Source organism: Prinia subflava, chromosome 21 (genome assembly GCF_021018805.1).
Source record: "Prinia subflava isolate CZ2003 ecotype Zambia chromosome 21, Cam_Psub_1.2, whole genome shotgun sequence".
Taxonomy (NCBI): Eukaryota; Metazoa; Chordata; class Aves; order Passeriformes; family Cisticolidae; genus Prinia; species Prinia subflava.
Genome location: NC_086267.1, coordinates 3,064,956 through 3,078,713, shown reverse-complemented (window position 1 = coordinate 3,078,713; position 13,758 = coordinate 3,064,956). Strand labels below are relative to the sequence as shown.

At 38.8% G+C, this 13,758-nt stretch overlaps 1 protein-coding gene across 4 annotated transcripts in view; it reads right to left on the bottom strand.

Annotated features, from left to right (window-relative positions):
- VPS13D (vacuolar protein sorting 13 homolog D) overlaps positions 1-13,758 on the bottom strand; it is a 94,226-nt gene that overhangs the window by 76,380 nt on the left and 4,088 nt on the right. For all 4 annotated transcript variants that reach the window (XM_063417483.1, XM_063417485.1, XM_063417484.1 and 1 more), the window contains exons 5-20: positions 13,414-13,494; positions 12,960-13,076; positions 12,637-12,741; positions 12,138-12,308; positions 11,430-11,530; positions 10,812-10,980; positions 9,332-9,424; positions 8,400-8,610; positions 7,461-7,640; positions 7,107-7,237; positions 6,389-6,461; positions 5,726-5,896; positions 4,424-4,554; positions 3,932-4,064; positions 1,121-3,343; positions 626-777 (exon numbers count right to left, since the gene is read on the bottom strand). In XM_063417483.1, coding sequence (XP_063273553.1) covers positions 626-777; positions 1,121-3,343; positions 3,932-4,064; positions 4,424-4,554; positions 5,726-5,896; positions 6,389-6,461; positions 7,107-7,237; positions 7,461-7,640; positions 8,400-8,610; positions 9,332-9,424; positions 10,812-10,980; positions 11,430-11,530; positions 12,138-12,308; positions 12,637-12,741; positions 12,960-13,076; positions 13,414-13,494 — 4,242 coding nt within the window. The remainder of the gene's footprint in view (positions 1-625; positions 778-1,120; positions 3,344-3,931; positions 4,065-4,423; positions 4,555-5,725; positions 5,897-6,388; positions 6,462-7,106; positions 7,238-7,460; positions 7,641-8,399; positions 8,611-9,331; positions 9,425-10,811; positions 10,981-11,429; positions 11,531-12,137; positions 12,309-12,636; positions 12,742-12,959; positions 13,077-13,413; positions 13,495-13,758) is intronic.

Here is a 13,758-nt window from a genome sequence, read left to right as displayed (position 1 = left end):
ACACAAATTTTAAGTTCACCCAAGAAAAAAATAATGCAAAACAAAGTAGAATGCAAAACTGAAGCAAAACAGTTCTTCTGTATTAGCTCTGGAAGATGACACCACCCCGAAACACATGGGATGGGATCCTAGAACAGGATACCTTGTACTCCAGGGCAAAAACCATCCACACAGAGTTAGTTAAAAATAATTCACCACCTGAGCTTACACACTAATATATAAAACAAACATTCTACTTAGTCATCATTGTTAGATGTTTCAGTTTTCTCTATTTAAAACCTCTGCTCTTGCACACATTTTTTCAAGGCAATGGCATTTTAATTCTTAGTTTCAACTACAACTGCAAATAAACTTATTTGGACAGTGTAATTTACTTTTCCTTCTGGGTTCAAGATAAGCAAAAGTTATTCTAATTCATAAAGATGTCTAAAATGTCCCCAAACAAGGTTAAATATTGGTCATTATTATTATCATGACTTAAGACTGTCTCTTCTAACCATGTGTAAAAGGATCTGATTTCTAAACTACCAACATGTTAAACCTCACAATACTGGCCTGAAAAACACTGATTTTCTGTGCAGGGAAATATTTTTATGCTCATAGTGGAAATACTACATTTCTGTACCTGAAGAGGGTTCACAAATTTCCCTTCAATCTTCATAATGCTTGATGTTCCAAAGTCTTCATTACACAGCGGAAAAGTTAAATCCAAATCTTTCTCTAGTGGTATCTTTTCCAATTTAAACTGGATGGTGGTGTTATTAAGAATGTGGAAAGCTTTAGGAGAAAGTGAAATTAAAACAACATTAGAGCTAGTGAACTGATTAGCCCATATGGAAGAGATAACACGGTAGCTCCTGAACTTGCTCAGAAGCTGAGCTGGACTAAGGTTGTATGGTTGTGTTTTGCCCATTTTCTGCCTAAAAGGCACCATTCTGTTTTTGCTTAGGAGACCAAAAATGGACATAAATACAATAACTAGCCCATTGACATTAAAATTGACGGATGTGTTTCAGTAGGATGGGTGAAGCAGAATTTACACTCAGACCTACGGTCAATACACATTTTTAACACATATACTCTCATAATATAATAATTAAGACTCGTCTGATTAACATACCATGGCCTTTATGTAATGATTCAAAGAAGTCATGACGAGTAAAATGAGATTCTTCTTGGCTGTTAATGCTGGCAGGACCTGATGAAGAATGTGGCCCATTGGGTATCTCACTTGCAGGATCCTTCTTGTTTGTAAACTGACTACTGTTTAATGAATACATCTTAATATCCTTAATTTCAACTTGCAGCCTATCACTCGTAGACTCATCTTCTCCTGGTACAAAATTCTGAATAGATATTTGTCCTAGATGACCTACGAGCAGTTCAGAGCTACCAGGCTTTCGAGGTATGGAGACAATTGGGGATTCAATGTTTATATTTAATATAAGCTTAATCGTATCAGCTTTGAGGGACTGTGATCCAAATGCATCTCCTTCGTTATCTTCTGCACCGGCAACATCTCTTGGTCGTGGTGTGGGGTCAAACAAAGACACCATTTCACTGTATTCAGCGGTTTTAGTTGCCAAGACTGTTGTAACTTTTGAAGCTGCACTTTTCAACATGCTGCGGAAATTCTCTTCCAGCTCATCCATGGACAAAGTCAGCTCTTTCAAAAATTTGGCTGAGTGGTTGTAGTGTAAGGAGGCCATTTTGAGGTTGAGAGAACACTCCTCTTTCGACTTTTCTGTGAAAGTGAAACTTAAAGCATCTGGAAGGTTATCTCCATCATCAAGCCTAAAGAATAAAGATTCAAAGACATTCGCATCGCCGATGAGATTCTCGTACCTCCCTGTGTTCCCTATGCTCACCACATACTGGTTCTTTACATTGTCTTGGGTCAGATCCATAAGGTGAAGGCATCCAAGAGAGCCATTCACATCCAGCCTACTACACATGGAGACGTTGACCTTGGTGCCACCAATACTGGCTGTTGCAATTTTCCTGCCGTATTTTTCTCCATTTGTCATGCCAACTGTCCTGAGGAGGAGTACATTTAACCAGTGAATGTCAACTGCCACCTCTGTGTTCTGGGCATAAGTAGACTGGAATGTTTCCTGTTCCCTCCAACCTCTCTCCAAGTCAGCTATTAAAGGCTGAGGACTAGAATCTTCCTTCTCCTTGGGGAAAGATTTCTGGAGAAACCCAATCAACTCAACAATAGTCTCTGGGTTAAGGATGATATCCAGGTTGTTCACCTGTACAGAGATCACCTGCAGACTGCTATCCAAATTCATTGATGGGCATTCTGCACTCACAAACTGATACTCCAATTTTATCAAGGACTCTTGATCTTTTCCATTGTTACCAGGTGAGGTGCTGGAGGCTTTAGTGCATCTCTCTGACAAACCAACAACATCAATGGGATGTGCATCCTGTGGTCCAGAAACTGGGGACTGAGCCCTGCTGTCTCGAAGGCTTCCCGTTGGCACATCAAAGCTCAGGTTCTTATGAGAAGCCATCAAAAGATCAAAATCTGTTCCGTATGTTTGCATAGTATCCACCAATAGCAGGCCATGCACAGTCAGGGACACCTCTGCATCGTAAGGCCTTTTCACAAAATGGGCATTGGTGCCAAAAACCTTGAGCACAGAGATGTATCTCCCGTTGCTCTCCACACCCAGCTGCATGCAGTTCACTTTGAACTCAGCCAAAAGCAGCTGGGATTCCACCAGAACCTCCCGGGTGTTTTGCTCGAGCATGACAACACTCTGTGTCAGATTCATCACAGAATCGTGCAAACTGCCAAACTGGTCTACCTCTGCAAAAATCTTGTCTTTCCCTAAATTTAGGGCATCTGAAGACTTAGCTTCAGACGTACTCAGCTGTGTCAAACAGTTCTTCAGAGCCAGGATTTTGTCTTCATTGATGTGAATTTTCAAGTCAGGCAAGTTGCCAGACAAGACAGCTCCTGGATATTTTGGGTCAGATGTGTATATCAGCCTGCGCTCCAGCTGCAGGTGAACATTGAATTTTTCTACCACATGAGTTGGACCCACATCACTATCCTGAACGTGTTTCCAGTTGTCTTTCACTCGGCCCACCATGATCTGAAGGTCCATAAAAGAAAGTGTGTATCTCTCATACATTTTTTTACTCATTAGGTGTGCCTGTAGCTGCTCTTCACTGATTTCTACTCCAGTAAATTCAGACATTTTGATGCCACTGTTAGTGTTGGATTCTGGTGGTGGAGTATTGGGGGGAGTTGCAAGAGGTGTTTTATATTCCTCATCACTCAGTTCATTGACTTCTGAATCAATGGCACCTGTACTCCTCTTAGAGTCTTCTGTGGATTAAAAAAAAAAAAGGTAAACAAATAAACAGAAGTCCTCTCCTCCCTCCTCAGATGTTTCCTATGATTATCTGATCATCCTGTCTGAAGTTCTATTTTTTTGAACACAAAGCGTATCTGGTGCTGTCCTTGCCTCCTTCCACTGTCACTTCCTTTTCCCTCAATAAGAAACCTACTGTACCTCTACATTCACAGAGGTGTCAGTCACAACGTAGTACAGAAGCTATTTAAAGACACTATTGTCTCATTTTTAACCCACTTACTGCAAGGTTTACTTTTGACCAAGTTGTCAAAAAAGAATCCATTACTCTGCCCACACAAATCTCCTGATCCTCAAAACCAAATGAAAAGTAAGACATACTACTTAACTACAGTATTTTTATCATCAGAAGGTTTTCTCCAACTGGCTTTATTGTCTAATATTATCTTTCATTTTATTATCTTAAGAAAAGGATTTTTTCTACTTTACAAAGCAGAAACACCCCCCAAAACTTCCCTGGACATTTTTACCCTTTTTTAAAGCTCTGACTTTCTGAAAGAAGATAGAAAGAAAAGGAAAGCTGCAATAAATCTAGATCATACCTTGAGAATTTGTGAGTAATATCCTTCCCAGATCTATAACAACTAACACGGGATCCACAAATTTGAAATCATCGGGAAAGATCACCTGAGGGGCAGAGATATCAAGGCACACAGTCCAGCTTTTGCTGTTTTCCTGAAAGTTAAGAAGAAAGATATAATAGCCCACAAGAAAACAAACCAAAAGAAGCCATGTGAAACATCTAATTAGCCACTTTTTTTCCTGATGAGCTGTCACAAACTCCAGCCACACTCAGGTTTGGTACCTTGTTAAAACACAGACTCCTAATGAAGTCAATTAAAAATAACATTTTCAGCAGGTGAAAACATGCCCTGCACTTCAAGCATGGATTGACTGACAGCAAAAGGAATCTACAACACCTCCTGCTCACACAGAACATCACACAAACAACAACAAACCTCACTCTTTAGAGCTCCAAGTCCTAACCCAAAAGGCTAAAAATCTATATAAACATTTTGGGGGCCAAAACTTACAATGAAGTCTCCAACTAATAAGCGATCGATTGTTTGTCTGATTTCAGCTTTTGTCTGCATTTTCAGCTTGTTGTATTGTCTTCTGGCAGCTTCAGCCACTCTTGCCTCTAACTCAGACTGATAACCAAAACCTGCACAAGAAAGGGAAAACTCACTAGGTATAACTCTGTTCACCCTTTATTGAATCACAAGAAAAAACAGAAGGAAAACAGACAGAAGATTTATTTTAAATTTTAGCAATAAAATACAGAACGGTAAAACACAGCAGGTGAAAGTCACTGTCTGTGTCTATTCACCAGGCTGCTGCACAAAAAAGGAAGTATTTAAGTACAAAACAAATAATCCCACTAAAAAATACTTCCCAATCCATTTTCTGGTCTTTATCTCTCAGACCTTCACCCCAAGTAATTAAATTTGACTAAAATAGAAAGGGTGCTAAGTATGGCCACAGTGGGAATTCTGACTAAACATTAAGATGTGCATCTGTAGGCATTGGGTTTTTGTCTGCTTGGTTGGTTTGTTTTAAACTTGAATATTTATGGAATATTCTCACCTTGTAAGAAAAGGTGTCACACACACCTTTATACCAGAGATAACTTGAATTTTTTGGTATTTACCATACTCAGCAGAAGAACAACTGGTATTTCAAGAACACTTTCATGTTTCTAATGTTATTTACTGTCACCTCTCATCTCCTCAGAAACTGAACAACCAAACTGCAAAGGTGACTTTGTACTTTATACTGTTACAGGCTTAGGTACTGGAACCCTAAATCTTGTTGTGCTTAGAAATTAAAGGAACGAGTATGTTCAAATTTAAAAATCAAATTATCTCAAGAATCTGTAACAAAGGGCAGCCTTAACCTCATCAACAAAAAAATATAACAGGAATTAGAATACTATTTCCTCTGTATCATTACTATAGAAATGCTTTTAACTGCCCTCTAAAAAAAACTTCATCAATTGCCAGGATTACAGGAACAAGCCCCTCTCCTTATTCATGCATTTTAATTTAGGGGACATTAACATCCACCATGGGGTGAAACAGTAACTTGCAATTTTAAAGCAGAAGTTTGCCAAAGCAAAATCCCTGATGCAATAAACAAAGACCAAATCAAACAAAGGAATAAAACCCTCCAGACAAGACTCGGATTATTGTTAAATCTGAACTTAAAGTGAAGATCCTCTGATTAGTGCTTTGTATTTTTAAGAATGAAAATAAATAAAGATCAAAGACAAGAAAAGATGTAATTCCACCAACAAAACCCCAATCCCACAAAAAAAAAACACATTAAAGGTTAACCTGAGGTATGAACCCTTCCCTTGTAGAAGAAGTCAGCTACTTTCTTAATGGCTTGTGGATTGTAAATAATATTTAGAGGTCTGGTACTGACTTCCAGGCGCCTCTCAAAAGTGCTGTGAATTGGATTTCTTTCATAAAGCATCTCAAATACTGGGGCATCAGGATCTGCAACTGAATAAAAAATGACTTATAAAAAGCAGCTGTAAAAAAACCAAAAACAAATAAATAAGACAAAAGCAAAAAACAACTCCTGAAGAATTGAATAAGTGATTTTTAAGTGGTGCTAATGGGAAAGTACAAGTGTCCAAGAATTCTTCAGAAACAGAAAAGGAAGTAATATGATCAACTTCTACAATCAACAAAATTCATCAAGTTTCTATATACAAAAACATTTGTATAATTGGGGTTCTAAAGTTGAACTCCTATCAATTTATTTTTAAACCAAAACAAAGAGTAAGTGCAACTCCCATTGTTTTGAAATACAGAATTTCTTCTTTTCTTTAAAATCAACCTGCATACACTCTTACATCTTGAACAAAGCTTCTATGATTTTATCTTTGTCATTTGAAAAAAGCATTTGCATTCATTCAAACTCCAGGCACTTAGTTTTGAAATTTTTGGTTTGTAGGAATTATGTCATCAAATATAAAATGAAATCTTTACCAGAGTTCTGATTAGTCAGTTCTGAGGACAAACTTTGTAGTCCAAAGGAAGACACGCAGCCAACCTCTTTTTGCTAGTAAGAATTTAAAAGAAAAAGACTGTTTAGATAAAATCAACCAAGCCACCTGATAAAAGCATAAAAGTCTTTTCTGTTGAACTGTATGTAAAGTCTGAGATTATTACATTTTTTCCCTGACATGGTCAAACAAAAGAAGGCAATAGGATTAAGCAGCAAACACTCTCCACTCCTCCAGCAGACAGGCTGAAAAAATAAAATACATGGGAAATCTTCATGGCTTTAGATTCAAATTTTGCTCACTCAGAAGAGAACTTTGAAATCTTTTCTAGAATTTATTTCTACATTTAGTGCACCAATATACAGGTGAAACAGAACCACTGCTTGGGCCACAGAGCTTTATGGAAAAGAACAATCACTGTTTAAGCAGCAATGCTGATGGTTCCGAAAATCAAATGTTGTTCAAGAAATTATCTTCTTCTCAACACATAAAATTGAAAGGTTGAAGTCACAAGCATATAGAGTAAAAAATGAAGAGTTCTGCATATGCTGTTTGGGAACAGAGGGAAAAAGTAAATCCAACAGGTAGAAACTTTTCCTCAAGACTTTTCCTTTTCTGGGATAAGAAGTGTTTTGAGTACAACTATTTTCACACAAAATTATGCATCCCACATAGTAACTTCTAGGGTTTTTTTCACCTACAGGATTTGGGAAAACGAGCACAGGAAATATGGTCCCTTCTGTTGCCAAATCCCTCAGGAAAAGACCACCAAGCTGCACTTTGAGAAGGGAAGATTTTCTGCGAGGAAGGGATTCTGCCAAGATCTTTACACCTGGAATATAAATACATTAAATTATTTTGTTTCTTTTAGTACAGCACACATTTTATTTAAATTTTACAAATAAAAAATAACGTCTAACAAACACGCATTTTTGAAGTCTTTATATATATATATATTCCTACTAAAAACTTTGACATGGAAATTTGTTGTATAGTATAATGATTGTGAGGCATCTCTCGTATTTTTTAGGAAAGAATAGAAATGGGCTTAGTACCTGAAAACTCCAGCTGCATAAAAGCAGTCTCTTCAGCATGCAACACCTTTTTCTTCCTATGCAACAGAGTGAAAGAGCCACCCTGCAGCTGAAGATTTAATTTAGCAAAAACATGATCCCTCTTGGTAAAGGTATTCATGCTGGAAGCATCTGCAGCAGGATCAAAAAATTCATCTGTACCTAATAAAAAACAAAAACAACACATTAAATAAATTCAATTTCTGGAGGGCTACTGAAGAACAAAGAAAGTTCCTATGAATATGAAAATAAAGATTTCTCCAGCTCTCGGGGAGAAAAATAGAAACAAAAAAATAAAAGATATACTTTTTTCCTTAGAAAAAAAGAATAGAGTAGAGTAGAGTAGGAACAGAATAGAGTAGAGTAGGAATAGAATAGAGTAGAGTAGAGTAGAGTAGAGTAGAGTAGAGTAGAGTAGAGTAGAGTAGAGTAGAGTAGAGTAGAGTAGAGTAGAGTAGAGTAGAGTAGGAATAGAATAAAGTAGAGTAGAGTAGAGTAGAGTAGAGTAGAGTAGAGTAGACTAGACTAGACTAGACTAGACTAGACTAGACTAGACTAGACTAGAATAGAATTCTATTTCAATCAAGGTAACATAAATCTGAGTTTACAAAGACCCCAACAGCCCAGTACTATCCCTGTTAGATGCAGTCACATGAACCCACACAGACACTTGAACAGAAGTGCCAAAGCTCTTTGCCATCAATGACAGTACCAGTGGAAGCAGACACATCCCCTGTATCACTCTGGAATTAAGCAGGTATCCAGGGACTGAGACACTGCCCAGGTTGTTCACCTTTGGGCAGGCTCTGCTGCCTGGGTACGTCAGCTGGCAGAGAACCCTTGAGCAGTCCAAGCCCAGAGCTCTTTGTGCCCACCTGGGGCAGGTACCACCCCACGGGAGCAAACCCTGTGTTCCCATACCCAGTATGTCTTCTGGATTCCACTGCTCCTTCGGGTCTGGCAGCAGCCCCTCAAAGGCTTCACCTTCATAGCTCTGCTGAGCGTATCCATACCAGCCTCCCCAGCCAGGAAACCACGACTGCAGGTACTGCAGCATCCCAGAGCTGCTGCCATGGCCGGGTTCTGCCGCAGGGGAACCTCCAAGGGAATCAGGCAAGGGCTCTTTAATGCTCTGTTTGAACAGTCAAGACATACATGTTACTGCTGCTGAGTGAAAGAGCATCACAGTGTACAAAAACCACAATAAAAACACAGTTTATCTCCTATTGACTCAGCAGTCCGGCAGTGGTATTCTCAACCAATACTCAGAGAAGCAGCAAAGAAGCAACAAACACATCATCACTTAACTGCTGCATATTCATACAAATATATAATATACATATGATTATGCACACATGAAGCCATATGTCAGTGTTTAAATCTCAGTCTAGAAACACAAAACCAAAGAACTCATTGACACCATAAAGCACAGCTCAACATTTCAGCATTTGTATTTGCAAGAGATGATGTTGTATTGTTATGGAGATTAGTCCATAATTAATGAAATGGGTTCCCCAAGCTTTTTCCATGAGGCTCACTTCTGCCATGTTTATTTTGGGAAAATATTCATTACAGGCCCTCATTTCCACTCTGTTTTTTACATGAAGAGTACCTGACCTAGGAATTCTGGCAAGGAGTCTTCTGGGGAAGATCATCATATGGCACAACAAAAGATTTCACTGTGCAAGTGACACAACAGTAAAAATTGTAGGAACTGAGCATTTCTGCAATTTTAGCATTAGTGCCACACTTTTAAATCAATGTAAATACCTGCTAAGGCTCTGCAGCAGAACAGTACCTCAGAAAATCACTTAAAGATTCCAAATATTTTCCTGCAGGGAGAATGTTCTCACCTCAGCTAAGTCATGAAATTTATTATGAACTATCTCATACAGAATCTTCAACTCTTCGTAAGTCTGTTCATCCTCAATACGACGCATTTCTGCCTGGGAAGACAAAAAAGTAAAGTAATTGCATTAAAAGAGTACAGAATCTTGTTCACAAAATTGTCAAGTATCTGCCCTGAGTTAGGGACTCACAGAAAAAACTAAGATGGCATTAATGATCATGTGCAAGTGCTTCAGCACAACAAAATTAATTAAAGTCATGTAGGCAATTGTAATATAGACATTCCCCTGAACTATAAATAAAGCTTATTTGCACTGTAAAATAGAACACCAACTATTTTAGCACTGTAAAAAAATTCACAACTGTATCCTCCTATTACAAAGAAGAAGCAAGATTTGCAGCACAAGAATTAAACAAGGGAAAATAAATTGATTTATCAGAATGCCTTGCTTAGCCAGGAGCAAAAAAAAGCTTCTGTCTTGAGTGAAGAAGGTGGAGGAAATGAACTGGGTAAATTAGGACAATGTAGTAGTATTCATAGTCACTCAGACGTGTTGTCTTCCTTGAACTGATTAACAAGTTGTTTGAGGGAACTGAGGATTCACCCAAGTCTAAAAAATCTATCATGAAACAACAAAGCAAAAGACATTTTTCTAGTCCACTGCCATTACCCTTGTCACATTTCTCAGCTCTGCTGAACACAACACAAGCTCTATGAGACCTGGCTTTGCCAGGTACTGTAAAAATTTTCTGTACATTGACCTACTTCTACAGTTCATATCCAAATAACAAAAGTAAGGATTACATACAACTTAAAAATATCAATAGAATTGCACCTTTAATTAACGCAAGTGTGGTATTCAGTGCCCTGAACTGATTTGAAGAAAAAGTCCCAATATACCTAAAGATAAAAAGCAGCTAATTGCAGTCTATGGGTTTTTTTCTTTATGAAGTAGGTCATAGGTTCATTATTAGGGCACTAAATTCTTCATCCTCAAATAAACTTGAAAAAACAAAACAAATAAAAAAACCCAACAAAACCCCACCAAAAACCATAAACACACTGTGAAGTAACTACAATTTTTCCCAATTATCTACCCAAGCATATGGGTAGACACATTTCTGGTATTTAAATACCTTTTGGATCTACAGAGAACACCAGTTAAGAAAGCATGTTACCAACTGTCACAGGCATTCTCTAGCAGTTAATGCTATTTTTGGTGAATACTGGTTACAGCTCAAAAACCAGACAGCTTTTTGCAGTGCAAAACAAAACCACATGAACCCTGCAGCTCACACACCTCCCACAAGCCCAGGTCTCACCATTAAAACCTCAGCTGTGATCAGCAGACAGTTCAGTGCAAACGGCCTGCAGTTCAACTAAAGCTGTTCCTTAACTTTTCCAGGTTTTAAACGTGAAAAGATGACACAAACCAAATGTAAGATGATTAAGCATCACTGCAGAAGCAACTCAAGTGTGAGTACCTGGTCTGCAGCAGACAGTGGCTCCCCCTTGAGCTTGCTGTAGTACAGGTCCGTGTAGGACACGGCGTCGCGGGCGCGCCGCAGCGCGAACGCCCAGGTGGAGCGCTGCCTCTGCTCCCTGATCTCCGACAGATTTGCATTCAGGGCAAAGATCCACCATTCCCGGCAGCTGAAACAATTTCCAATTACAGCGTTTCATTAAAAAAACCCTAAGGCAACGCCGTGTCCAAGTGGTGAAAGGTCCAGGAGAGGCAGTGAAAAGCAATGGGCCAGCGGCCAAGGAAAGCAGCAGCTCTGGAGGCAGCAGGGATGGGCTGGTCCTGCAGACTGTGCAGGACAGGGCTCCCCAGGGTCCAACCACTCTGCTGGGATTTAGCCCAGCTGCCACACAGCAGGCACAGACAACAAAATTTAGAGTTACCAAGACTGGATTGAAACCTCAGGTAAGGGTAATTTTACATTTGAATTACATCTGAATATTTAAACTGATTTCTGAGGTAGGGGAACAAAACATGAAAACTAAATCTCTAACATATGATTATTATGTATGTTTTTGTATTTCTCTCATTCTGTTTTTTCTAATATAGCTGACAACACCACATATGGAGATGTACTTACTTCTCTGTTACTGCAACCCTTGGTTTCCACTTCCTGAACTTAAGCTGTCGTTCTTTTCTGGCCAGCTCCTTTAAAAATCCCATGATCTGCTGATACTGCATCTTTTAATGAAACAACACACAGATCAGTGAGGTGACACTGGAGTGTTTTCCCAGGAAAAGAGGAGAGGAAAAGCCTAGCCAAAAACCCACCCACAGATTTGGTTTACTGGTGTCAATGGGCTGCACATGGTGCAGAATTAAGATTAATGCTAATCATAATTCACAATTTTGTTCCCCAGTGTGACATATCTTCTCCCATTCACCAGTAGTTCATGTGTGACATTCCATTTATGGCTTTATTTACAAATAAGCAGAATGAAATTTTCCATGTCAGGTTATCAACATAACATCAGCTGCTATTGTGCATTGTACAGACCAACTCCCCCCAGATCCACCCTTCTTATTACTGCAATAAACAAACAACAATTTAATTCTTTTTACAGTAATCACTAAACTCTTTATAGAGTTTCAGTAAAAGAAATAAGTAATTTTGAATGCTTGACTTTAAAACAACATATTTAATATATCTCTTAGAGCTGCCTTTCAAACAAAATCTTTCAGAGAGGATTAATTTTATGCTACAATAACAGCATTAAGCTGTCCCAAACACTGCCACAGCTTTGTGATACCTGTTCCAGTTGCTGGCAGGTGAAGGGTTGGTATTTACCTGGGAAAGTTTCAGGGGTATTGTCTCCAGCTGAATGTCACATTCCAGCCGTGGGGTATGCCGGGACCTTAAAGGCTCCTTGGAACAATTTCTCTTGAGAAGGGCAGAGGTGCAGACAGGCTCCATGATGTAATTGTGATCACGACTTTCCATACTTCTGTCCATTGCTTCCTGGGGGTTACAAGCAAATTCCCCTCTAAGAAGTGAGTGTGCAACAGTCATTAGGATGCACTGGTTTCATGTACTAGAATGCACTTTATTGGCAGGCCAGTCCATTGGAAAAATCTTCCTGAACATATTTTCTCTTCAAAAGTAAAACAAACTATTTCACAACACAGCCTTTGTGGGTTGCACATGTATCCCACCAGTAAAGCATAAAACCATAGACTTCTGTTGCTCTTCAAAGACCAGATCCAATAAATTCTACATCAATCAAGTCTGTAGTACAGAAAGGAGACTAACAACAATCTCTCTCATATGCACAACCTCTCTCATGTACCTGCAGCTGGCCAGGAGGCAGGTCACCCAGTAAAGTGCAACTGGTGTCCCAATAAACACTGAAATCAGCAACATCCATCTGTTTCTTCCGCATCAGCTTCTCCACCTGGAGTAGAAGAAATGGAGTAAAGTCAAGATCACACACCACATGCTGTGCAGTTTTCAGTTCTACATACCCAATAAAAAACATGAAATGCTCAGAGTAAATTTATTGCAACAAACAAAAGATTTTTTAAATGCTGTGTGGTTTTGGGAATATTTCCTAGCACCCATAAAATGCAGCCTCCCATCTGAGCTGCTCTTACACACACAAGTTGCACTTACTGGTTCAAACACTGCATTTTGCATTGAGACATTTTTGATGCAGATGCCAAACGCAAACGGCTGCGAGGGGTTTGTGATGCCATCTTCAAACCTCAAATGTACATCCTGGATTTTTAACTGGATAGAAAAAAAACCCCATTACTAGGGATATACTATTTACATCATTATAGCAGGCAGTAGTACTTTTCATTAATGCTGGAGCAATTTAATATTTAATTTCTGCAATTTGACAACAAATTTCTATTAGCTATTTAACCTAACAGAAACCCTATTCCTCATTTCTGTTTTTGTACTCCCTGGTTCTACCTTCTCTTCAGATATCAGCAGTCCCTGCCCTCCTACCCAAAAATGAGCCACTTTCACAAAACACTGTATTTTTTTTTGCTATCCTACAAATATTCTCCATTTTAAAGGCAAATATGTAATTGTCAATCACTCAAAAGCAAAGACTTACTTCAATGTTTTCTACAATTCTTGTGACTACAGATGCAGTCACTGAGTACCAGTAAGACTCCCCTTTCTGCTGTTGTTCTTTCTGAAAGAGGAAACAGGGATAAGCATTATTAACCACTGTAATAGCTGGTGAGGAGGCAATGTATTTTATTACACTGAAACCACTGTTAAGGGAGAAAGAAAAATCAAACAAGTTAACTTAAGATATTTATGTTATCTCCCTATCTCCAACATATGTGGGACAGAATGGTGAGGGGTGGTAGACAGAAACTGCACTATGTAAGCATGAAAAAATCAAATTCTAACTCCATTTCCTGTGCATTTGTTCTCTCTCTTGGTTAGCAGA